This window comes from Aythya ferina, assembly GCF_964211825.1.
Source record: "Aythya ferina genome assembly, chromosome: 8".
Taxonomy (NCBI): domain Eukaryota; kingdom Metazoa; phylum Chordata; class Aves; order Anseriformes; family Anatidae; genus Aythya; species Aythya ferina.
In genome coordinates this window covers 5,066,011-5,093,541 of record NC_140304.1, presented here as the reverse complement: position 1 = coordinate 5,093,541, position 27,531 = coordinate 5,066,011, and the positions used below count along the sequence as shown (strand labels likewise).

The following is a 27,531-nucleotide window of genomic DNA, read 5'->3' as shown; positions in this document are numbered from 1 at the left end:
CAACAAAAAGTGCATTTAGAGAGTGTTCTTCTTTAACAGGTTCAGAATATGTCCCAATCTATTGAAGTTTTAAATCTACGGACTCAGAGGGATTTCCAGTATGTTTTAAAAATGGAAACACAAATGAAAGGGCTGAAGGCCAAGTTTCGGCAAATTGAAGATGATCGGAAGACATTAATGACAAAGCATTTTCAAGTAGGTTTTATTTTAACAATAACTTTGAAAGCCTGCTGGAAGCGATGTACTAAGCAGCAATGCATGGACTGCTAAGATCTCAGCTTGAAATGTTCATACAAGAGCAACATTAAAATGAAAAGCGTAATAAGATTTCCTTTATGATAATAATCTTTTGCTCTGTTCAATTTAATTGTACTAGGAAGTAACCATTAATTATTAAGATATTGGAGATATGTCACTAGAAACAGATTCCTGTTTTTCCTGTATCATTGTGCATGTCATACTGAGAAATTTATATTCATTCAAGCTCCAGTGATAAATGGGCAGATCCAATGGAATTAATAGCAAGTAACTAGAGAGTTCTGCACTTTTACTGCTGCCTGACATTCACTGCAGTTGAAGGGAAGAAAGCCTATAATAAATCAGGTTGTTGTAATTTTTATCCAGTAGAATTAAGATCTAATTTCATGTCTGAAGGTTTGCTATTCTGAGTTTGGGATAGGGGAGGAGGGCAATCATTCCCAGTCGCATCTGTATGATTAAAAAAAGACTTATAAGGAATTTTAATGACAAGAAAAAAACACAAGCCAATCTTTTTGTGAGGAAGGAGAGTTGCAAAGATTACAAAACAGCTTTGTGTATTCTGAGAGAGAGAAAAAAAAGAAAAAAAAAAAAAAAAAAAAAAAAAACCACCTAAATGTATCTGAAGTTGTTTTAAGGAGAAAAATTTACAAAAACATAGTTAAGTTCTTCAAATATCAAGTCTGATAAACAGCATTTCAGGTTGCAAGACAGCAAGATAGAATCTAAAAAATATATTACAAAGATTACATTAACAAAATTTATATTTAAACCCTTCATGAAACACAAAATGGACATACTTTTCTAATCAGCATTAAAGTTACATACCTAAACAATTACATAGCTAATTTATTTTCTAGAGACACTGAATATTGTGTACTTAATAGCATTAGGAATTAAGTACATTAATGATCTGCCTACCAAACATTATTCTTTGTCATCACTCTTCATATAGGAGGCTGAACACATACTTCTAGTAATTTTCAGGTAGTAAAGCTCTGCAATTTTTCCTTTTATCACTCATTGCTACAACACATTTCTATAATGCCATTATATATTCTTTATCCTCATAATAGTTTTTCTTGAACAAAATATCAAAATTTGACTGTCTGATATGTGATGTCAAAGGTAGCAGACTCCTGCAGTATTCTAACCTTTTAAATATTCAGTATTTATATTGGTCATTTAACCTCAGTTTGATAGTTTGCCAGGAGCATAAACCAGATTTCCAGCCAATCAAATGATAGAGGAATTTAGAAGGTCAACATCACACAACATGCTGCTGGCTTTCTGAAATTCAGCCTACTAAAATTCCAGTGCTTTATCTTACCTGAGACACAGGAACTTCTTGATACAACATAACCCCTCACACCAGCAGGTGCAAAGCACCAGAACATGCCTACCAGCCATTCATTTTGCAGTACAATTTAGTTCCTGTACCACTGATCACAGCAACAAGTTAGGAATGTCAGCAAACACTATGGTTTTGGTTTTGTTTGTTTTTCATGAAAACACCAAAAACATCTTTATATCATTTACTGAAGTGAGATGTTTTATGCTATGGTTACATGTTTCTGAGAGCCAAATAGTACAAATTTGATCCAGGTCACACTTGAGAGTATGGTCATATTTCTGTTAAATCAGCATTCACACCAGGCAAAAGATGTCTGGTCCCCCCCAAAAAAGTTACAGCAGTTTGATCAAATGATACCTCATCTGACATAAATTCTGTCAGAATTCCACTAATTCTTCTAAACACATCATCTTTCTGAGTTTTGTTTTTCCATCCATGGTTTACCCATGATTTTTGACTGCTTAGTGCCCCTAGAACCAAAGCCTAAGTTCATCATTTCAAAATCAAATATAAACTTTGGCTTTTGGAGCTCTGCATTCCACATCACAAAACCTAGTCTTGTTGTTATCAAGAAAGACACAACTGTTTGTTTTTTACAGATATATTAGGCTCAAGATGAATTTTTAATAAGGATAGTCAAATGAAAAATAGTTTTAACCGTAGACAAAAACTCTTCATTTCTTCCTGTCCACCTCAATAATTCTGCTAATATTCTATAATTGGAAGACCCCTTGAGAACAGAGCCAAAGATACAAAGAAAACTTATCATAGTTTCTAATCCATTTATAACAACATATCTCTTTGTAATTTAAAATGCCACTTTCTAGATATTAAGATAATATGCATGAAAACTATTCTTCCCAACTCCACATATAGGTCTTTATTTTGAGCAAATAATAATTCCATTATGAAAACGATTGTTAAAACTGCATGGATGAGCTGAGTACTGAAGAGACGTAGAACTCTCAAGCTGTTCTAGAACACGTTTGAGAGGTAAAAACTCAGAGGCAGATCTTCAAGCAAATCTAATGCCAACCCTGCCTATCAGCTTCTTATACATCTCCTCAGTAGAAAAGCATTCTGTTTGACATTATGTTATTTATTTTGAAAATGTTTTACTATGTTTATTGCATCCATTTATACAAGTGGTGTAACAAACTCTACGTATCTCCGTGCATCTCATTGACTATACAAACTTCTGACCACATTTGCTTCTGCACTTCTTCCTTGTGCTTAGGCATCCATTTAGTTCTCTTCTGCTTTCCCTTTTAATCTGCTGACTACTCCATCTATTCCTTCAGGACTCCATTTTCTAATCTCTTCAATAGCCTCTCCCTGTGTGTCCTCATCCATTCTCAGTCTCTATTATCACCTAATACTAGTACCTAACAAGTCTCTATTTCCACCCTTTTTCTTGTTTTGTCCAGGCTTGCATCTCCTCATGCCTCTGGCATTTGCTCACAGAAGTCCTGCTGTTTTCTCAAAATATAAACAGATATGCAAATCAAGGGCAAACCTACAAGCTTTTCATAAAGCAAAACCTTTTGATTGCAAGGATTCTTTGAGGTTATCTACAGAAAAAAAAAATAATAATAATAAAATAAAAATAAAAAGAAAGAAAAAAAACTCAATCTAGACTAATTTAGTAAAGATTAAGTTTACTGAATTTAAAAGAATTATTACAAAAACAAAATACAAGCAGTCATTATAAGTTACAAAGAGAAATTCTCAATGTACATGACAAAAGTCTGAGAAAGGGGCAACCAAAAATTCCCAAGTGGAGCCTTGCTTTCCTTAATCGATATTTAGGAACAGGAGTGGTGACACAATACCAACTGCACATAGCAATGATTTGCTACAGTCCAGAACAAAGAATGCCTGAGGAAGTTCAAAGGCACCTAGTGATGTAGAAGTACCGCAAGTACGAAACAGTTTAAGAACCATGGATTTTTCACTTCAGAAGAAAGAGGTATATATCACTGTGTCCAGATCAGAACTAAACAGGGTCCAACAGATATTTAGGAAAAAATGAACTCAGTATTTCTAAGGAGTGAAATAAAAATGAACAGCTTACCCACTATAGAACAGGTGTGATGTTTTTGACTGTCACCAGGTGTTCAGGTCTAATCACCTTTTCTCAAGGAAGATACAGTCCATGGGGGTTTATATCCTCTGGATGGAAAGTCAGACCCTCAACAGGTCTGGTTCAGGTCACCGGAAGCTAATCATATACCTCAGTAGAAATAAACTATCATCTCACACATTTTGTCTACTGCTTACTGCCATTAATTCTGAGATTTCTAAGACTTTCACAGTACACTGAAATAATAGCTCTAACTAAAATCAATAGTCATTTTCGAGTCATTTTAATAATGAGGCATAAATATTACATACAAGGGAATAAGAGGATTGAATTCCTTTAAAGTGCTCTAATACGCATTTGATTACCTTTAACAGGAGTTGAAAGAAAAGATGGATGAGCTCCTACCACTGATCCCAGTTCTGGAACAATACAAAACTGATGCCAAACTAATCACCCAGTTCAAGGAAGAAATTAGGAATCTGTCTGCTGTCCTCACTGGGATTCAAGAAGAGATTGGTGCTTATGACTATGAGGAACTACATCAGCGGGTGCTCAGTTTAGAAACCAGGCTTCGAGACTGCATGAAAAAGCTCAGTAAGTTTACAATTTCTTGTCAGATTTGATCCCACAGCTGTACATTTTTGGTTTTCTCTGTAGCAGGATGAAGTTTTCTTTTTTGATGAAAGTCTGAGCTATATTCAGGAAAAATTAAAACATTTAGGAAAAATTTCTTCACCAAAAGGGTTGTGAAGTATTGGAACATGCTGGCCAGGGTAGTAGTTGCTGGCTTTTGTTAGAAAAAGTTGATGTTCAGCATCTCCAAAAATCAGCACTAGCTCAGTATTAGCTACCAAAACTAAAAGTCTGAAGTATTGTTAAGTGTCAGCCTTAACTTCCATTACCCAAACAGGGTAATTGGTACCCACCCACTTTGCAGCCATGATGCAAAGTCTGCCCTCAGAATGCATGCACTGACTCTGAGAAACCTGATTAGAGCGCTACTATGGAAATTTTGGTCGCTATAGCTAACAATCCACCCCCTCTATGAGAAATAAATGCTTTGTAAGTTAAGAAGGAAAATAAATAAAATACAAACTCCTAGGTTCAATCCTGTGATCAGTATCTCAGTTATCAGGTGGGGGATGTTTACTTTTGAAGGCTATGCATGATGTTATTAATTTGATAGGCAGTGCTATTTTTGTGAGGCAATGGAATGAGAAAAATCTAGGTTAGGTTACCCTCAAATTATTTATTTTCAGTTTCTTTGTTTTATACTAGAAATAACGCAGTGATGATGGGCTAAGTAAATGAAAGACTTCTTCAAACAGAAACATCTTATAATCCTATTTTCCTCTCAGTGCACATATTATAGCACACTACTGCATTGGCAGAAGGCAGTCAAGAGAAAGTGGCTGCATTACAATACTGCAGCAAACAAGCAAATTCATATAAACAGGATTTTCTGATAGTGAGTGTTCCAGTAAGTTTATTAGGCAACAAAAGACCATCATCACATTAACAAGCATTTTATTTTTCCTTGATTTTGTGGTGTATTCTTTTAAAAATGATTAGTGAAGTGACTAGAGTAGAGGATACATTTTAAAATATCACTGGGGTATTCATATGACCAGAAGTATTCATATGAAGGATCTCTTCTCCTTTTCTTATTTCCTATTTCCCTAATTTTTAGCCATGTTTCCCCTCCTATCTACCCTGAATTCCTGCAGCACGTTCTATTTCTCTTGATGTAATAATGCAGAAAAATTATATATATTAAAACTATGACTAGATAGAAAATATGTTTATGAAGTAGATTACTGAGCACATCCATGCCACCAATGCATTCCAGATAAACATAACCTGTTCCTAACACATGGATGGCTCCCTGGACATCCTTTCCCTTTAAATTCTCTGAAGCATTTGTAGTGGTTCTAGCCCAGAGGGATTTAATTGTTTTCCTAGCATCCTGCATGCTGCTGTGATTAGGATTTGTGACTAAAGCAGTGTTGATAATACCAATGTTTAGCTAGTATTGAGCACTACCTGCACAACATCAAGGCTTTCTCTTCTTCCTACTACTGAGAGTAGGCAGGGGATGGGCAAGAGGCTGGGAGGGAGCACAGCTGGGACAGCTGACTCAGGTTGGCCAAAGGTTTATTCCTTACCATGTCACAACATGCCCAGCAATAAAAACGGAAAGGTAGCTTTCCAAGGTAACTGCAACTCAGACTGTCTGGGCACCAGTCTGCTTGCAGTGACTGATTACATTTGCAATTTCTTTTTTTCTTTTTTTTTTTTTTTTTTTGGCACTTCCAGTTCTCACCCCTGTTGCACTGGGAGGTAGGGAAGTAAGTGAGTGGCAGTGTCAGGGTCAACCCACTGCAGTCCCATAGCAAACTACATAACTACATTTTCCAAAACCCCAAGACAGGTGTAATTTGAGGTAACAATAATGTAACATGGTGTCATCTAGGAGGTCTACTATCAATCTGGTATTTTCATATTAAAGTTGCAACTTCTTTACATATTTTAAAATTCAAATGTGTTGCTTCTGACTCTTTATTATAAGTGTTTTGGTCTTTTCAAGCACAAATACAGACTTATCCTTATTATTTGGACTTAGATGCTTAAATGACTATCCTTGCACACCCTTAGAATTAGTCTAAGAACAGCTTAAGTTAGGATCTCTGAGAGCAACTCCTGACAAACGGTAGCGTGAGCCCAGATCAGCAAGCACAAATGAAAAACAGCTCTCATGCCTCCCCCCTCTCCCAGCCATATTTACCATGCTGGAGGTGACCCAGTTGTGACTGCCCATGCCAATCTGATGGCCTGTGGCAGCAGAAGGCAGACTGGCCCCCACAGGATCTGCCTCGAACCTTCACAGATTTTGCTGTGTTTCACAATATAATTATCTAACCAGTGTGTGTAATAGCTATTTTCCATTCTTGTCCCTAGCAGGTGTTTTTCAGCATTATAATGCATTATTTATACTGTCCTGGCCACTTAAAAGAGATCTTCCATCTGCACTGGCAACACTTTCAATGCTCATTAGCATACAGTAAGCAGTTGTCTCCCTTTCACTGAGGTGTAATGATTACCATAGCAGTTGTGTTGACTGAAACTTGCTCCTTCTCTTTGGAGTAAGAGAAAATTCAGGCTAAAGCTGCCGAGAAATTTAGCCATAAAATTTTAAAAGAGTGCATGCAATTAAACCTGTAGAGACAGTGCATATGATTGCGCACACCACAAGGTCACATACACTTATGCACATACAGGTCTGTCACTGGCAGCCACGTACGTGCTTGTGTAAGACAATGCAGCTTGCACAGTAAGTCTGGGACCCTTTGATTCTTGTCATAATCTGTTTAATGTAATGAATAAAATGACCTAGCTGGCATTCATCGAAGCCAATATTTTGCCAAATATTGCTTACGAAATAAGTGGTTCAAGCAGATACACATTGGATTCATTCACGTATATATCTTATAACAAAATCCAAACAAGATTTTACATTCATATTTTTGGTTAAAACTTCAAAAGTACAATATTCCATTTATCCAAAGAAATGCTGTTATATCAGTAGCAGAAGATGTATTACTGCACACATAAGATTACTTTCTATTGCAAGGGTACTTGCACTTCCAAGGCATCCTCCCCAGTGGGATTTTGAGAGCTTTACAAATGTCATTTAGTACAAATCTGTGCAACGGAGAGATGTATCATTATCACCTTCTTGTAGATGGAGAAACAAGTCAGGAAGGAAAAGTGACTTTGCCAAAGATTACCTAGCAAGTCATTGCACACATGCAGTAGGGATCCAGAGTTTCCTCTCAGCAAGCTCTAATAATGAGACTGTAGAGCTTCCTGGATTTGTATTATGTATGACAACAGACGTGCACCAATTAAGTAAGAACTAATTCTACTTTGTAATGTGAGGGAAAGAAATGTTACAACAAATTTGATCATAAGCTGGAGAGTGAAAGAAATAAAGTACTTGCAATTGGTTTGTGCAACCACTGAAAAAAAATACTCACTTCATTTTCCCTTCTTTATTACCTGCAATAAATAGAATAATAATGCTTATGAACACTTCAGGAGGATGTTTTGGTTGCTTTGATTTTATTTCCCTTTCAAGTCCTGCTATAAATCATACACTCACTTGGTATATGTAGCAGCTACCAATATTCATTTGCATCATGGCAGCTAGCAATATCAACTATCTTTCCTAGCTATCTTCAAAATAGCTTCTGTCCAATTGGTTTTCACAACCTTCTCCTGGTATTTGCTCACTTCGGAACAGCCTTCCAGATGTTTTCTGCCCCACAGACATTTCCAGCCTACAGAAGCAGTACATCTACTTTTTTTTTTTAAAAAATGGCCAATTCATGCTTAACTTCTTCCCTAATATAAATACACAAAATCACAAGCAAAGTTATTGAAGTCCATGGTGCAAAACTGTTACAAAGAGAGGCCATAAACACCCAGACTGTGCATCACATGTTCCTTGTACAGTCCCATTTAGAATGGATAAATTCTCAGAGGTTTGATTTTCCAATTACTACAATGAGTTATCATTAGGACTTTCTCAGATAGTCAGCTGCTTCTTTCAAAGTCAAGGAAAAGAGACCAACATTGCTTCTAAAAATCCCACTCTATGTAACACCAACTGAACCTTTTAGTGGTGAGAAAAATGCCTAGAAATATCACTTTTTTTTCCTATTTATTCTCTATGTTCCTGAACTTTCTGACATTTGCTAGAAACACAAAACCTTTCTTTCATTAGATATCTATTGAACGTCATAAGAAAGAGCTCCCTTTTTTATTTGTACTGAAAGAATGAAACAGCACCAAAATTTTCTCTATATAGATAATTTTGTGCCCATTAATTCAGCTCTTTTTATTTTAGTTTGGTGGTCTGTTCCCCTCCCAATTAAGCCAATATTCTACCTCAAATAGCGTACTGCAGGTGCTCTCAGTTACTCTGCCTCAAAATTTTCTTTTCATATGATGAGACCCAGACAAGCTCTAACTCAAAAACCCACCAGAAGTCGCATCAGGCTCTGCCACACAATGTGAGAAGCTCACCTACCATCTCCTTCCCATTGCCAGGCAGCAAGGCACAGGGGCTTGAGACAGAGATATAGAATTTGACCTCCCATGTCATACAGCTGTATGTATTCTTGTCTCTTCAAAGATTCACCAAGGACTAGAGAAACCGCCAAAATGGTAACAAAGCTTGAAGCCGACAGACCCAGTAGACAGTTCCCATTTCCCAAGCAGGAATCCTCTGATAAAGATGTTCTGAGAATAAAACCCAAGGGTTCTAAGAGTCACCAGGGTACTGAGGCAGCTGGGAATCCCCGGGTTGTCTAAGACAATCCCTAACAGGTTTAACAGATGCTAGCTCAGAAGTGCTTCTCATTTCATATGGTGTTTTTCTATGTTATGCTTTCCTACCTAGAAACCAAGATAAAGAAAAGTCTCAATGGGAAACTCTTTGGAGTTTGGGTTGTTTGGTTTGTCTGTATGTTTGTTTTTAATTTCAGACTCCTAGACATGCCATGCCACAGATGTTTTATGTAAATAATACTGTTTTTTCAATATATTAGCATCACCACACCCTAGCAAGAAACCTCGGCATGCAAGATCAATTTTAATATAGTTACATGAACAATTATAAGGTTCACATTGCAAATATAGGCTGGGATTAAATCAACACGTTTCACACTTAGGTAGATGAGAAGCTGTTTCCAATTCTGGTGGAGGAAAGAATAAATTTTCTTGCACTAATACAAAGTTGGAAGTATTTACAACTACACAGAAAACACCTTGTGTTGTCAGTGAACTCTTAAAGACTGTATTGAGCTTTATTCTTGAAAGAGCTCTCATTCATTTCCTTTCTGTATCAAATTAAAGACTGGGCTTGGATAAGCTATAAAGGAATTATCTTCATAAAGTCAGTAACACTAATTATATCAGTGTTAAACTGCATTTTATAGCATCATGTCATCAAAATGCTGTGTTATTCATCTGCAATAACTTATTTAACTGTAGTAGTAAGTCAATAATACTTCAGCACAGGCAGCACACTTGCTACTTCAGAAGGAACAAAACCACAAATGACCCTGATTTTGGCAATGTTTTGCAGTTCTTCTGTAACAAATGGGTAAACACATTAGAAAGTAAGGCTCCAAAAGACAGAACTGGAGAAAAGCATGATACCATTCTCTTGAGGAATGAGAGCTCAGCGTTACTGTTTTCTTAATTACATTCACCTGATTCTTTTACAGTCCAATCATATACTGGAAGCAGCACCATGTTAGATAACTGTCTAAAGCTTTGACAGAATAAAGTGTGAAATGAATTTCAAATGGATTTCAGTGAGAAGGGAGGAAAATGTGGCCTCGGTTGCATTTCCTAGTTGTAGTATAAGCCTATTGTCTCACATTTGCCTTCTGATCATCAGCCAGCACAGGTTCACTGTATTCAGGACCAGTATTTAGAACGTCAGTTGATTTGGGGAACACTTGGGATGATTTATTTCCATAAAAGTTCCTTGTGCAGCCTTAAACAGTTCAAAACAACATAAGCTGATTTATCAAGTTGATTGTTCAGCTGAGACATGATTTGGGGCCTGTCCAGTTCTTTCAAGCAGCTCTTTGCAAGCTCAAAGACCTCCCTGGTGTCTGGTTCCAGTCTGCATGTGTCTGGAAGCAATGGTTTGAGATCTGACTGCTCAGAACAGAAGACTGATGACACCTATGTACTTGACTCCAAATATTTTTCAAACGAACTGAAGAGTGAGGTTGTGAAATAAGCTTCAGGTAGAGTAAGGGTGAGGGTGGGCAAGTGCAAACAGCTATTCCCCATTTTTGCAGCCACGTTAACAAATTTATGAAGAGGCTGTCTGCAATAGCAGGGTATAGACTTACACGAAGCGTCCTCCAACGTTTAGGTCATGTATTAAGCTCTTGTGCCTAAATTTCTCCAAGCTGCAAGGCAGCTGTCGTGCCAGGACAGTGGTGGGCACTGAGCTCTGCTGCTTCCTTCCTTCTGCCCATGCCGCCTGTCAGTAGGCCAACAGACCTCAGGTACCGCTGAGGTTTATAGCAGAAACCTGCTGATGGGATGAAAAGGATGGGTATAACGGGACTGGTTTACCATAGGTGGAAAGAGTACTTGTAACATTACTTAGTTCTGAATAGCTGTTCCATCAAGATATATCACAAATAGGCAGATGTCTGAGAGTGTTTAATGAACAAGGAAAGATGGGACAGACTATAGGGCAGGAGAATAAAAACATCCTCATGCCTTTTACAAGATGTTCTGTTTCATTATGCTGAAAAGAGAAGCTTTGTCACTTTTTCACTCAGCTGCCCCTCAGCTACCTAGCAAATCTCCTAGCTGTCTTCTTTTCTTCATATCACTACATGCTATCTGGGAATAAAAATTTAATCACATGGATAGACCCCAGATTCACACTACCGACCATTTAGCCACTGAAGTACAATGTCATCTCTTTTTCATGTTGAACAGTTGCTCAATCCATTCTGAAAGACCATTCTCTAAAAGCATCTGACTCCTGCCACACGGGGAAGCTGCTCAGTTCATACAGTTAAACCAAATCAGGACTGAGGAGTTTTATTGAGTTAATGACAACACAAAATTAACCGGCAATCAGTGAACTATACGTTCAGGATCAATATAAGTGATAAAACAGATGAACAATAGCAGGCACTTAAGAAACATTAATAAACCTACACATTTCTGAACACCCTTCTCTAGCTCATGTCAAAAAGCTCCAGCCACATGCACGCCCCACAGGCAGAGCTGTGTGCGCATCCCTACAATGGCCAGCACGGGCTACGAGCCCACTGCCTGCTCATACATCTCTCCTGCAGGCAGGTGGGTGTATGCTGCTCCCCACAACCTGCCACACACAGCTGAGAAAGCCTGCCAGAGTGCACAGACACGGGGACACACCCGCAGGATGCTGCAGCACTCGTTGAGGTGACTGCTCTGCTGGGCCTCAGCAAAACTCATGGTTTTGCAGCTGCCCGCACCAAACCGGATGGATGGCTGCTGCCAACGTGCCTCTGCAGTACTGTTTACTCCACCTTCCTCCTCAAGCTCCACACAGCTGCCCTCACAGAGAGATTTGCAATTCTGGCTTGTGCTGCAGGCTCCTACCCATGTGCCAGAGGTGGGCTCCCTGCACCCCACGCCTCTGCCATGGGCTGCTCAACTGCTGTCAGTTCGGACCCTGAATTTTATGGCCCAGTTTTGGTTCGCTGCATGGGTTTATTTATTTAGTACAAAAATGGTGGGTTTCAGAGTTCCAAATTCTTTGCATACATTTTGCTGCTCATGTCCATACAGTGTGTTAAAGCTACCCAACTAGCGGACCCTTCTAACTCACACATTCACTCATACTACACTTGTGTTTTGCTAACCTTAAAACCACAAATTTGAGAGTGATTACTTCTTATCTTAATTTCTTTCTATTCACTATTAGTTTTCTGATATTTTTCTTGAAAGTATTTCAGTCCCATTCAAAGGTTTGAGTTTACCTAATGCCCATTTCTGAGACAATTTACTTATAAAAGTATAAGTTCCCTCATAAAAAAGCACTTGACCACTATAAGATACAGCCCTCCACTTTCTACGCCAATTGCAGTTCATCACTGTAGAAAAACAGCACTTGGCACACGAAGTAGCGGTGACACTATCTATAGAAAATTCCTGAATAAAAAATTATGTAATATGTTTTCTACAATTGGTTAGCAGAAGATTCTTTAAAATAGAAAACTCCAAAGTATTGTTTTCCATTGATCACAAACATCCATTAATCCTAACTTTTCACTGAACTTTCTGAAGACAAAAATAAGGCTTTTTTTGTGTCTTTTCATTTATTATTAAATGTTATTCACTTCAGCTGGGAAGATACTTTACTATGTTGTATTTTTCATGTCCCAAAAATGTGACCGTGCTTTAAAATACATAAAAACAAAAACAAATATTTTTCCTAACTTATTTGTACTGTTGTTCAATAGAGAAAAGTTCATACAGCGATGACAATCCATCCTCAACCTAATCCCGAATCCCCTGGAGCCACTATTTAGTTTTGAGCAATTGGTCTTGTGCTCTGTCTTATGTCAAGGAGAGTTGTGTAATTATTTGCATTAATGGATTTGTTTTTCTAATTTCAGCATGTGGCAAATTGATGAAAATTACAGGCCCCATTACAGTCAAGATATCTGGAACCCGATTTGGAGCCTGGATGACAGATCCATTAGCATCAGAGAAAAACAACCGAGTATGTTAAGGCGCTGAAATATCTTTGGGTTCTTTTACAGATTTACTTGCTTGATTTAAATCTTTAAAAAGAGATTTTCCCTCTAGGAAATGTCCAAAGAGAGAAGATAGCTGAGCACATTTGTGCCCTTTCGTTACATTGTTTAGGGATAACATCCACCTGAAATGGCTACACGCTTTTTTTCTCTCTACCATTTTATTGACCTTGGCTCTTTAAGAACCTAAGTAATTTAACAGAAACATCAATAGTTTCACCAGTGAGCAGAACCCATAACACACAACAGTCAAAAATCACAGAATTAAGCCCCAAATAAGTGGTCTTCAGACCACTGGCCTCCTCATATGTAAGCTATATTATTGTTTCAGTCTGTGATAGGATCCCAGATGGACACGTCTTTGTAGGGGTGCTCCCTTCCTCAAAGTGTTTTTGAAGCCAAAACAGTAGGTTTCATTCCTGTGAGATCCAAAAGGTTAATCTTTTGAACAACAACAAAGACAACAGCTGATAGGAAAGGCAGCATACAAATGGTAATAACTTAAGATTCCCATGCAGCTCCCTCCTACCCACCGTGTTCACAGCATTTTGCAGCTGCCGCCAGCAGTCCCGGATACCTGTGGGAGAGCAGCAGACACTGCTCAGCGCTGTCCGAGAAGTCTCTCCTGCCACCTCAGCACCCATGGGGCTGCTCCACAGTCCTCAGCACAGGCCCTCCCCATGCTCCCCCAGTGCCACCCTCTCAGAGCAGCACGCAGGCTGCCCCATGCACACCAAGGAAAGAAGCAAACCATATTCCTTGCAGGATCTCAGCTACCAGGAAGATGGGGAGCTCTGCTGGTGTCCATGCATGTAGTGTGTTAATGGGGCTTTTGAAATCTGCGCAAAAACGTCTGCAGAAATTGCTCTGCTCTTTTGTTAGTCAGGATCTGATTTTTCCTCTGAGAGGAACTAACTGGAGAAAAGACAAATGGGAAAAACAGGGGATACAGAATGTTAAATAAAAAGTGAATTTGTTTTCCTTTATTTTTTTAAGGGAAATGTGGTTCCCAAACTTTACTGGTTTCATTGCTATTACAATGGTTTTGTGCACCATTTTTCACTGGTCAAAGATTCAGCTGAGGAAAATTCAGCCAAGTGTATTTCTAAGCATAAAACCAAGCTTAACTCACATGCCCTTTCCACCTCTCTCCTTAATTATTGGTCTCTGAGAATATCTTCAGAAAGTCCCATACAGCAGAGACCCAAACATTAAATAACTGCAGGCACTGCAGCTGTAACAGTCTTCCTGACAGTTCACTTGTAGAGGTAAGTTTTGATGTAGAAATTCAAGAGTTCCTCAATGCCTTTCTAACAGGAAGGTGGACAATACTGTACTTCAATAGATTGCTGCACACCCAAAACCTTTTTCTGTCTTTTTTGGCAATGTATCCATCGTGCCATATCATGATCATGTGCCACAGACTGTGTTCACTTCCAAACTTTGTTTTCTTTCCAGGTCTGGTACATGGACAGTTACACTAACAATAAAATTGTCCGCGAATATAAATCAATTGCAGACTTCGTCAGTGGGGCAGAATCACGGACATACAACCTTCCATTCAAATGGGCAGGAACCAACCACGTTGTCTACAACGGCTCCCTCTATTTCAACAAGTATCAGAGCAACATCATCATCAAATACAGCTTTGACACTGGGCGGGTGCTTGCACAGCGTAGCCTTGAGTATGCCGGCTTTCACAATGTCTACCCTTACACCTGGGGTGGCTTTTCCGATATTGACCTGATGGCAGATGAGATTGGGCTATGGGCTGTGTATGCCACCAACCAGAACGCAGGCAACATTGTCATCAGCCAGCTAAACCAAGACACGCTGGAGGTGCTGAAGAGCTGGAGCACAGGCTACCCAAAGAGAAGTGCTGGAGAGTCCTTCATGATCTGTGGCACCTTGTATGTTACTAACTCTCACCTAACAGGAGCCAAGGTCTACTACTCTTACTCCACCAAAACCTCCACTTATGAATACACAGACATTCCTTTCCATAATCAGTATTTTCATATATCCATGCTTGACTACAATGCGAGGGATAGAGCTCTCTATGCCTGGAATAATGGACACCAAGTCCTGTTTAATGTCACCCTTTTCCACGTCATTAAGACTGAAGATGATACATAATTCTCTTTCCCTTTCCTTTCCCTCACCTCCCATCCTCAAAGCAGTGTCATTTGTGATAAATTCTAAAGCCTTCATCTCTCTCCATTCCTTTTAATTTACATTTCCTTTTTCCATTAAGGAAAAGCAACATTTTGTACTACACAATGCATTTCAAATATGACTGAGCCTGTCAAAAATGACCTGTTGGATATAAAAGCATCTTAACTCATGATTCTACAAGGTCTTAATGGACCTTATTGTGAAAAGCACTAAAGAGGATTTAAGTGGCTAAAGACAGTTTTAAAAAGATTATGATCTGCCTTATTGTAGAGTCAGAGACTAATGGTGGCTTAAATGCATGAATGTCTTTTTTTTTTTTTTTTTTTACCTCATTTTTGATTTTAATCTATTGTTCAACATCAGGAAACATTTTGGTAGCAGACATATTGCACATCATATTTTTTATTTATTCTAAAGGAAAGATTTAGGAATTTAATTTTCGTGAACATGGAGTATGACTCATTTTGCCATCGACCAATTTCAGATGTGGTGCTGTATAGTATGTTTTTAAATCTCTTGCAAACATTTTATCAACAGTATGTATTTCTACCATTGTAACCACCATTGTGCAATTGTATCTCTTCACTTCTGTGAAAGTAAACTAAGTACTATTTTTTATAAAATATATTGAAGCTTAATTGCAGTTCTGGCTATGGGTCAGTCTAAAGCGGTAAATCTGAGAAAAGGTTGTTACTTCTCAGAAAGACAGATCAATAGTTTCTCAGGTGCATGATCCCCATTCTCAGCTTTGCTTGGTAGATCCCTTCTTACTCACCATTGGTGCTTACTGGCAAATTTGCAGTTTTGAAGCCTCACACCAAGCCCAGCTTTACAACTGTTCACCATGTCCAATTTGTACCACCCTGCAAGCTCTCGGTCTTTTTCTCCTGCTCTTCCCTCCCACTATTTTCTTTCCTTTATGCTCACTCCCTGGTCTGGGCCCTGGAAGATTGAACCTGACAGCGGGCTGCTGTCGATGTCCCTGGGGGTCGGAGCATGTACCGCACTTATGCTGGTCTGGGGTCGCTCCTTCATCTGCCCAGCTTTGTATTCATATCAGAAGAACATTTATCTGTTGATGAAGGATTTTTAGGGATGACAGTAATTACGAACAAAATACAAAGCAAAAGGTTCAAGTGATCGGTGTGACACCTGGTAGCTTCCAGAAATACTTGTTTCTTAAAGGTATTAGTTTTAACTATAAGTAATGCTATTACTGCTAGCAAAACCCAACCACCTCCGCAAAATGTTGGTGTCAGTGCTGTGGCTGCTTTCTGGCAAGGGAGAGTAACATGGTGGCTATTCAGCTTGCTGCACTCTCTCAGTAGAAGTTGGAGGGTAGGGGTATTTTACTGAGGAAGAAAGAATGAGGCTTGCCCCATATTTCATTGGAAATTTGGGGGGTGGGGGAGGTATTCTGTTGAGGAAAAAGAATGAGGTGCTATTTACCTATTTTGACACGTACAGAAAGAAACTAACACTAATAAAATGTCTATAACTAGTTCTTAAAGTGGGCTGTCACGTAAGGCAGAGAGATGGGTATCTGAAAGCATGAAAAGCTTTGTTCCTCACAAAACCTGAGACTCTCCTTTTTTCCTCTTTTAAAGCCTTTCAAACTGGGCTCATAGAAAAGCAAAAACATGTAGAAAAGTGTTCCTGTTTAAGAAGAAAAAAATAAATGCACCGATATTTTTGCCAAATCTATTTAGAGGCCATTTGATTTGTTGATTTTTCCAATATACCAGCTGAGACCGCCTTAAGTCTCATCAGTGTTCTCATTATTATAAATATTGTATATACGCTAACAAGTCTGCTTTACAATATAAGCCCATGTGGAGCTGAATAACAAATTGCCTTGGTTATCATACTGGTTGCAAAACAAAAAAACACCTGTGAGGTTTCAAGAACTGATAAAGTAGGGGAACAACAAGTACATTACAACAGGACCAGAGAGAAGTTACTCTCCTACCTTGCTAAAACAGTCGCTGTTAGCTTTTAACATCACTCACAGCAGAGACGGAGCCCAGATAAGCAGACACATTCAGCCACTGCACTCCTGTACCCACTTGCTGGTAGCACACTTTCCTGTCTATACAACGAGCCTTCTTCTGCAACATGCAAAAGTGTACATGACTGCTGATTTAAAAGGTATTTTATATCATACAGGAATGTTTTATCAAAATGAAACGTCTTCAGATTTTTAATCAAAAGCAAACACTAACTTAAAACAAACACTAACCTTTCCTCCTCACAGAGTAACTTCAACAAAACAGATTTTGAAAATACAGTGCTCCCAAGAAATTTAGGGAGAAATTAAACTTCCTTTCTAACATTAATAAACACATCTGAAAAAAAGAAAAGTCACTACCATATTTGCTTATGAAATTTTCATAAAGTGTAATTATCATACATGCATTAGTACAAGCTGATAATGTTTCTTACAGTAGGATTAATCTCATTTAGTTAGCAATTTAAACAGCAACATGTCTACACTCCTATCAGTCAAAGGAGGGAAAGAGACGACTGAAGGGTGCTGGATATGGGTAAGAAAAACACCTCTGAAGGGCTGTTTGTCTTACTGACAAAATTACTGCACTAAAGCGTAGATATCATACCTGGAGAAATCCTGTCCTTCTAAATTAGTAACAGTGGGCTGGATTCCAATACCTTTGAACATGAAATAACAGCTTACACAGCATCAACACAACAAAACCTGGTGGCACACTACCAGGGAAGTAGCACTGCTCCCTGTTAGGAAGCATTCATTTTTCTGTGAATCTGTGTTGATCCAAATGTCTTTGCAGAATACGACTTTGGAATTTCCCATGTGGGAACAACATTTGGATCAACACACCGTGCCTCAATATGTGCAAATTTAAGTGTTACGAACTCTGCTTTCATAACTGAGCAGCACGAGCAGAAAATCTTTGTAATATAGCAGAAACCTACATATCAAATAAACTTATTCGTATAATTGAAGCATAGGCTGTTTGTTGGAGGTACTGATATCTTAGAAAAAAAAAATCTCTCTTTAAACACTGGAAAGTTAGTTGTAGAGCCTATTTTACTAACTTGGTGACAAATCACAGCCTCCTGCTTCAAGGGATAAGCATGTAAAAGGTCCTTTCTGCACCTCAAACTTGGCAGAGCCATGCAGCTGGCAGCAGGGACGCCTGCAGTGCCCCATGCGTGCCTCTCCCAGGAGCCTGAGGACTGCGCACGATGCACACTGCCAGGCCCGCAGCTTCCTCCCTGCAACAGGCTAACCATTCCCCACGACAAAACGGGTACAACAACTCCCCACAGAGAAGGCTCCCTGAACAGCAATCATCTCTTATAGCCCCCTGCGGCAGCTCGTCCCAGCGAGTAACCATCAAGTCCATGGTTACGCAGGCAGGCTGCTCAGCTGCTCCTATCTGTCACAGTGCGTTACGCAGGGCACTGGCAGCGACCCTGGAGCCTACTTACCACTCTCATCACTACTAGAAAAGATGATATTTAATTTAGAAAAATAATAATAGAATAAAAACGTATAACTGAGAATATTTCTAGACAGCTCAGGGCTCTAGCTATCACTCAGCTCGGTAGGCTGGATCCACAGCAAAAGACAACAGGATTGTTTCAAACCACGGCATGAATAAATCCCTTACCTGGTAATTTGTTATAATACCCAGGTGCTTAGAAAACAGGAGGGCGAGACATGAACAAACCATTCACAGCACATTATTCAGCTGGTAAGTTTTGTCCTTTTCTAGTTCAAGAATTTCCAGGGAACAATTTTGATTTGTACTTTCTGGAAATCCTTTGGATGGGAACATATCTTCCTATAAATCACCTAAGTGCTCCCTGCAATAAGTCTTACCCTACACCCTTGCAGCTCAGGAAGCAATGCTGAGCATCTGGGCGTGCTTTTCAGAGTAGGCTGATGCAGCTGCAGAGCTGCATCTCGGCTGCCCGTGCTGCTGCAGGCACTGCCCCTGCCCTGCCACACCCTGCAGGAGCTGCCTTCCACCAGAAGCTCGCAAAGGGCCTCAGGCATGCACAGCAACTTCCACGTGCCATACCTGGAACCTCTGCCTTACTAAGCACAGAGAATGCTGTCGCCAAAAAGAAAAGCAAAGCCGATTCTCTAAGCTGAGCTTTCCTCAGCAATTCTCCCACGTGTGACCACATACCTGTGCATCAATATGCAAGCAAATAACCTAACTATAAATTTATCCTCGAATTGTTCATTAATAAGGTTATTCTCCCCCACAGATTATACAAAGCTCCTTATTACAGGGGTTTCTGGATTCAGTTACTGGGAAACAGGAGACAGTTACCCAGCACCATGTTCCAAAGACTATCCACGAACAAAAGTTGTGTGCAGAATGGCTCCTGCTGGGGATCTGGGAAGGAGACGTACTGCATTGATTAGATAGATGCAGCCACAGATTCACAAAAACCAGACGTGCAGTTTTCTCCACGCTGCAAACAGACCATCCTTCTGATCAGACTAGGGACACAAGGGACATATCCTCGCTGCAGTGACCAGCTCTGATCCAAGTCAATAGGAATTATTCATAAAGGTAGGGATTGGCCCCAAATATCAAAATATGTATTCCCCCTGAAACAGCATGTGGAAGAAATATTTGTTCTTAAAACACAAACCATGTTTATTGATCTGCGTATCAATAGGGATTGCAGAAGCTTATCATAAAAGTGTTCAACTTCTTAAAGATTCAGGATGAGTCTATCACTGAGATTGAAGGAGGGGGGGAAAGCACCTTTAGAAGTTTCTGCTGGGCTCATACACACAGCTTGCCAGCTGAGTAGTAGCAGCGGAGCCTGTGGAGTCTGCCTGTATCTATTCCACCAGACCACTTGATTAAAATTACACTGCAGAAACCTTTTGGCCGTCAAAGTGAAGCAAAGTTTCTACAGGATTTTTTCTTCCCAAAATGGCAGTCTTAAGCACAGGCTACCACAAATGTAGGTAACATTTAGATCAGCTGCATCCCACCCCCCAGCTTTGCATCCACTGTACAGAAATGCCATTTTCCTCGGGCACGGTGCAGCGGAGCGCTTACACACTGGCTAGCAACGGATGAGTTTCCCTGGGGCAGATGCACAGGGCTGAGCCCACAGTGGGCTGCCTGGAGAGGTGCAGTCGATCTGCAGTCGCTCGTTCCCATGACGAGGCAATGCAGTCTGGGTGTGCATGGAGAATAACTCTTCTGCCCCAGAGATCCGATCGCTTTGAGTCTCACTGCTGTGAGTTTGGAAGCATGAGGAGAATGGATTTTTGTGCCCATGGGAGTCAACTGCCATACGTCCTTTATGTAAAGATATACATGTAGTTTGAAAGATGACAGCACGAAAAACAACTGGAGACAAAAATGACTATATGGCAAGCTGTTGTTTTAAAGTAATTTGAAAGAAATGTACCATACTGTGTTACTGAATTGTGGTGCTCCTTTGATTTTCTTCAGCTTCTTAAAGTAATTCTTTTAATTTCCCTCACACAGCATCAGCCACATGCACAAACCACTCCGGCTTATTTTTCTTTGTAGTTTCCTCTTCTGTTCGTTCTATTCTAATCTTCTTGATCTTCACTTAAGCCTCCCCAACCCCTCTCATCTTGCAGTGTGAATTTTAATGAAGGGTTATTTAGATAGAACTCAAACTGTACAAAAGGTTTATAGCATAGCAAGCTTCATCTGGAGAAGGCCTAAATTTATGTTCCCAGTTATGTAAAGTTTAGATCTACTGTGCCCATAAAAGTGCCTACAAGCAGTACTGATTGTATATCATGGGCTGCTGTAAAGAAATAATTTAAAACAGATACAGGATAGCTTTCTTCCCTTTTATTTATTTCTAAGGAAATATTTTGTTTCATATCTGCAATGGTGAGAAATTAAATTAGAATAATCTTTCACCGGAGCAGGCTAAACCTCCTTTCCTCCCTTCTGGATCACACCCTCAAGGTGGTCAGCAACGCTTCCATCTCCAGGACATCAGGCATCACAGTAATTGAGTGTGCATCCTGTCAAAGACGCTTATGCCTTTCGCGTTGAGCTCCAGCTCCGTGTCACAGCATGCAGACAGGCCATTTATTCAGCCTTCCCTCATCTGGGTAAGCTGGGCTTATTGTCACCTTGAAGGACATAACAGACTAATGGTTTCTCAGGATTTCAAGAGACAAGTGCCTTTTAAAGTGCACAGAAGAACAGCTTTAACTCATTCCTACAGCTCTTGGGCACAGCAGGCATTTCTTAGCCATCTCCTCAGGACTGTAAGGCAATACACAGACAGTAATTAACCAAGCTTCCCACACCTTCAGGGAGGAAAGAACAGTTTTACAAATCTCATTCTCCAGACTGAGCAGTGTGGACAGAGAGCAATTCAGCCTAAGCTGCACTTAGCTTAGGCTAAAGCTAATAAGGTTTCTAAGCTTAAGCTAAACCTAATAAGGTTTCTTTGGCTCACCAAGAGTAGATGTTAGGTTTCCTGTATCTCGAGTCAGCATACCATTCATCTGCAGAATCAAATACCTCTTCCCAAGCTCTGTTCCTGCACTCTTACACTGATTTTTAATGGCTTTTTCTATGTTTTCAGCCTTGCAAAGATGTCTTTGCACACCGGCAAGGTGTTATTTTTAACTCGACACTTTCAGTCCCGGCAGCACGTATGGCACAGGCAGCCAGTTGGCTCATGATTACCATGTGCCCGCCATTAATAACAGGCTCTAAGTGATTTCTGAAGAAAAAATACCACTTCTATAAGGAGGTTTTTGTTTCCTTTCATGGGGAAGAAATCCAAAGGGTGCAATGTGTGACTACTTTGATGCTGCCCTTACTTTGCATACCTGCAAAGGTCCGTCTTTCCTACAGACTGAATTACAGCAACTCCAGTGCTGCTGGACTTCACCAGCTTCCCTTGCTCGTGACAAGAATTAAGCACAGCCCAGGGTGTTTTATCCAAGTCCTGCACTGCCCCACAATGCTGTGCATATGTTTTGGGAAAGAGCAGTGGGAACCTACATGTATTTTAGGCTTTTACACGTCTAGACTAGCGCCCTTCAGTTCAGAGCACAAACCTCACCAAATATATACAAAAGTATATACCAAAGTATATACAAAAGCATCTGTTCACCAGGCTAAACAAGGAAGAAAGCATGACATTTTGTATATGCTTTTACACTGATGTGAGAGCTGAAGTAGGGCTTGGGAGATTCACAAGCCTCATCCTGGCCCTATGCCCAGCCATGAATTTCACTCTGAAAGACTAAATTGCACTTTTATGGCAAATGTTAATATGCTGTTATTCTAATAGCATGGCAATATCATGATACGGAGCAGAAAAATGATACCATATGCAGCACACTCCCCAGTCTGAAAGGCGATAAACATTGCAAAGTATAACATTAAATAAATGAAATGATCCCAGTACACTTTTTCACAATACATCATCTACCTTAATAGCACTCAGTTACAGCTATTCAGTACAACATACTAAGTAAACACAAACTCTGTTGATTTTATTAGTGTTTACTGAATGTCAATATGCATGACATATGCCTAGATAATTATGAAACTGGATATTTATGTACCGTATGAAAATGGGTATTTACTATGTCATTAGACTGGCTCACAAAATCTAGAAAATCATAATTATGAGCACGGAACACTGCTTATTCAACAACATTCAAACTGTGAGAAAACAAATACGGGAACGGAAGTATTTTGCACCACAGAGTAAGGCGATCCTTATGTTAAAGGCAAATTATAAATCAGTATGTACAGTGCAAATACATCTGAATGACAGAGCTACACAAATTTCTATTTCATGGTTTTCCTTCCAAGTTGCAAATCAAAAAGGACAGAACTGATTTTATAGATAGTATAGAAGCAGATGTAATCATAGATACATGACTGTGCCTGAATTTTACATGGTATTTAAGAGCAAGCCTGGAGAGAATATAGCATCTTGGGGCAATCATTTATGCACCAACTGAAGCAAAACCAACCAGAAGCAGAAAAAAATCTAAGAACACCCAACCTGAGAAAACTACCCCCTTCCTAGTTGGACTCCCAGAACCCAAGATGATTTCGCTACCTGGAACACCATTTGTCATGCCCTGCAGGGACCGCAGCCTGCCACAGTGGGACAGCCACAGACCCCAGTGCACTGGCAGCTGCCACTGTTCAGTGCGCCCAGCTGGGTATTTATCCAGGGGAAGCTGTAAAGCTTTCAGCACATGTTCTTGAGGAGCTATCGTGTTCCTCCTTTGCTTGCCTGAATAATCAAAGGAACATTTTTAATAAAGTCAAGCAAACTGTACAGCATAACAAGCTTTAGAAGAAAGCACTTAGCATAAGCAGTTTTGCCTGACAGAATAAATCCCGCTTGCCAAAGTTTCATGCCACTGCCTAACTAGTCCACTTGGTCACACAGCCTCACAAACAGGGCATTTCTCTACATGTTTGCCACCTGGCCTCCCAGAAATTAGGTGAGGGAGATGAGAGATTTATTACAGAAATTTAGATAAACAAGCAGACAGCTACAGCGGGCCTAGTAGAGTTAATCAAGTTTTCTCTCTCTCTCTCTCTTTTTTTTTTTTCAACTTTACCCTAATTTGTATTCTTTTGGGTTACCTTGCTCATCTGCAGCTAAATAGGGTTTCCTTTGGCCTGCCAAATTACCCATTTAAATTAGCATACATTTGCATACATTGACATACAAATTGGCTCTACTGTCATGCTTGGATATGATCTTGTCTGAATCCACCTCTCAATAGGATCAGCTCAGTTGTTTGCTGACACTGCTGGGCACACTCCTAAATTTTTCAGCCCTTTTACAAGTGTTTCGCTACATTACAGACAAGGGGCCTTAGGAGTTCAGGTAATTAGATATAAGGAGGTATGAGTTTGGGAAACACTGTTTTATATTCCTACATAAGCAATACTCTGCAGTAACTTTAAAGTGGAAACATTAAGGAAAAACTTCTAAAGAAATAACATTTTAAAATCAGTAAGAGTTGTAAAATAATTGAGGAGATCTCTCACCCAGTGATGTTAACTACCTGTGAACTGGCATAAATGGCACTTTCAGTTTTGCTTCGATCCCAAATAAGGGACTGAACAAGGAGCCCATACTGGAATCTCTTTTGGAGAAGTGTAATGGTCTGTGAAATAGGAAAGGTCAGATTAGGTGGTGCATTATTCATTATAGCCTTAAACTCTGACTGCAGGAATCTCTGACATATTTATATCTGAAGCATTTATCAGCTCTTTCGGGTGCATTCTTCCATTCAGATTTATAAAGACTGAATAAACACACAGCGATGCTTCAAGAAACACAAAAAGGTTAAAGACATTGTCCCATTGCTTCACATACTCTGGTGTGCTTATTGAATTATTGACCTAGACAGTCACATGGATTTATGAAATTTGTTACGAAACCCTTTATGACTTTGTGCTATACAAAAGTAGACAATACTATTCTTAAACAATGGTTACTTTGGGCTGTCCTTTGATAATACATATACCAACATTTAATCATCTTTTCATGTACAGGAAAAATTGTTAAAAAATAACTTTGAGGATTTATTAGAAAGAGTATTTCGCTTGGAAAAATTGTAGAGTGATTTCTGTTTCATCACTGAATGCTACAGATTTGGCATGAATTAAGACTGCAATCACAAGTTTCTACAAAGAAAGAACAGTTTTACGTTTCCATTTCAATATTAGGAAAAACGGTTAAAGAGCTTCCCATGTTCATCTCTCTGCCTGTTTCCAAGTCTCTGCCGCAGCTCACAGCCTGCCTGAGCTGATACAACTGTTTGTGGGGTATGCTATAGAACAGGTATATGGAATAATCTAGGGTGAAGAAGTCCAAAAAAGAGGATGTAGGTAGACAACTACACATATTGATACACACACTGGGATGTATATATCTCATGAGGTAAAAGAATGTGATACACTTGGATTTGAATTAGAAATGAAGTTAAACAGAAAATATGCAGTATGCCCTACAATTTTGGAACACGATTACAAACTGAATAGTAAATTGTAACAAAATGTAGAGCTTTCCAGACCTCTGCCTTGGCTACAGCAAAAGTTAAAATTGCACTTAGAATATAAATGTTAAAGCAACAAAACCAAAAGCACTTACTACAAACAGCAGGATGCAGCAAACTGGCATTCCTGTTTTTGGAGAAATTTAAGATGAAGTTTAAAAACTGCCTTGGCTAAAAGAAAAGAATGTTACACTAGCTACATAGATGATTATGGTGAGCTAGTTTTATCCTAGTGGTACACTTCGTCTGATAATGCATTTCCTACTGAAGAAACACTGACAGATGGGCTAAGGGGGGCAGAGGGATGCAGATTTCTGTGTTACTGATTAGGGAAGCTGCTACATTTGTAGAGAACTGATTTAAGACAGTAGTTTTCATCCTAGGTATTTGCAGTAGAAGTCCTCTCCAGATTTTTCAGCAAGTTCACTTTGACAACATCAGAGTCTGTCTTCCAGCCAGCTGCAGCTGGAAAAAGTTACAGATTTGGCTGAGTAAATGCTTTTGGGTAAGTAGAGAAGCATTACAGGGATTGTCCAAATTACACCAATCCCCTACACTGGGGTTTCTCCTGGCACACTCTGCCCTGCCAAGATGCCTATCCAACATGAAACACAAGCCTCAGGAATACAGAGGGAATTCAAGCTGTTTCAGTATGGCTTAAAGAAACACAAATAGTTTGGAAAGATACAAGCCAAATGATCTTGACAGATGTTATCTGGTGGCTAGCATGACCTTTACTTCTATGTAATTATGAGTCCAGAACTGGCTGTTTATTCACTTCAGTTAATACAGTGATGTATATACAGATGATGCTTGTAAATATCAACCATCTTAACTGGTATTTTTATGGTATTTTTATTTTACAAGTATACAAGAGTTAAAAACTTCCATATTTCTATCTAATTTTATCAGAGAGAAGTCCAATGATTTTCACTGTATACTTATGCTTTTCACCATTGAAGGTACAATAACAGTCCTGTGAACATATTTCCTTTACCTACTCATCTTCCAAGTCGGTATATTAAAAAACCATGGGCAGAAAGATTTCTAAAAGTATGCAACAACAGCAGCGTCATCTTCCTGAGTGTAAGTTATCATCTTTCTGAAAAAGCAATCTTTGCTTCAGAAAGTATTTTCTTTATTAATTGATCCAAGCCCATCACTCTAACCTCAGTAGAAAAGGCTGAAATAAATACCTTTCAAACTCTTTCACAATTACATGGAGTGTAATTCAGCAGATAACCATAAATTTACACAAAACATCTCTACAAAAAGTCACTTTATTAGACAATTTTCTGGCTCAGTAAACCATCCTCTGGAATCTCCAAAGCAGTACTAAGTAACTGATAGCTGTTATTTCTGCAACTCAGCTGACAGAGATAGCCATTACCACATTAATATTCCAACAATTTTTCTCAATTTTACAAAATCCATCCAACAATATCACAGCAGGACTGTCTGTGATCCTATCCTAGCATTCAGCTACAATACCCAGAGGTACTAAAATGGTTTTCTAAGGCTAATAATTCCTTACAGACACAGAAGATGCTAGAGTGTTTCAAATATGTTGAAACAACCACTAAATTCTGGGGGGAAGAAGATGGTGTAACAAGTTCACAGATGCCATGTGGTAGCATAAACCTATTCAACTAGTCAGATTTACAGCTAATTTTATATCTGCATTATCACACCTGTGTGGAACAGCTGCAGCAAATCTGTCACTCATGGAAAGCGAAAGACATTCATTCTCAGGATCACTGCTGATAACAAACACAGATTGTGAAGAGAAGGCTCAGACCATATGAGGATGAATGCCCAGTAGCTGACACTTGCTTCATGGTTCTTTACAATTGACCAGCTGTGGGTAATTACATTCTGCTTTACTGGGACTATCAAGCAAATTCAAAGAGTGTATTAAACAGAGTCAGAAATGAGATAGGACAGACACCTCAAAGCCTTAAGAAAAATAAGCCCACATTTCACTTCTATGAGTTTTGTATGCAGCTTCTATCAAGGCCTATATTTGAATACAAAAATACTTTGATGGGACTTGTTTTCTGTGCTTTAGAGCAGGATCTCTGTTTTGTACATTTAAAATGTCTAAATGCTAATAAAAATCTCTTTGGGAAAGAAAATTCCCACTAGAATTTGCATATTAAATTAAGCCTTTCTACCGAGAGTATTTTTAAATCCCACTAAATCCTACTTCCATTCATTCATCAGCAGCTCTGTGCATAAATAAAAAGAA

General features: G+C 39.3%; 1 protein-coding gene across 3 annotated transcripts in view; it reads left to right on the top strand.

Moving 5' to 3' along the window:
- OLFM3 (olfactomedin 3) overlaps positions 1-15,866 on the top strand; it is a 60,729-nt gene extending 44,863 nt beyond the window's left edge. For 2 of the 3 annotated variants that reach the window (XM_084528619.1, XM_084528618.1), the window contains exons 3-6: positions 40-195; positions 4,070-4,289; positions 12,908-13,014; positions 14,507-15,866. In XM_084528619.1, the coding sequence (XP_084384745.1) occupies positions 40-195; positions 4,070-4,289; positions 12,908-13,014; positions 14,507-15,184 (1,161 nt within the window). In that variant the 3' untranslated portion in view covers positions 15,185-15,866. The remainder of the gene's footprint in view (positions 1-39; positions 196-4,069; positions 4,290-12,907; positions 13,015-14,506) is intronic. The other variant, XM_084528620.1, reaches the window with a different exon arrangement.
- The last annotated feature ends 11,665 nt before the right edge of the window (positions 15,867-27,531 follow it).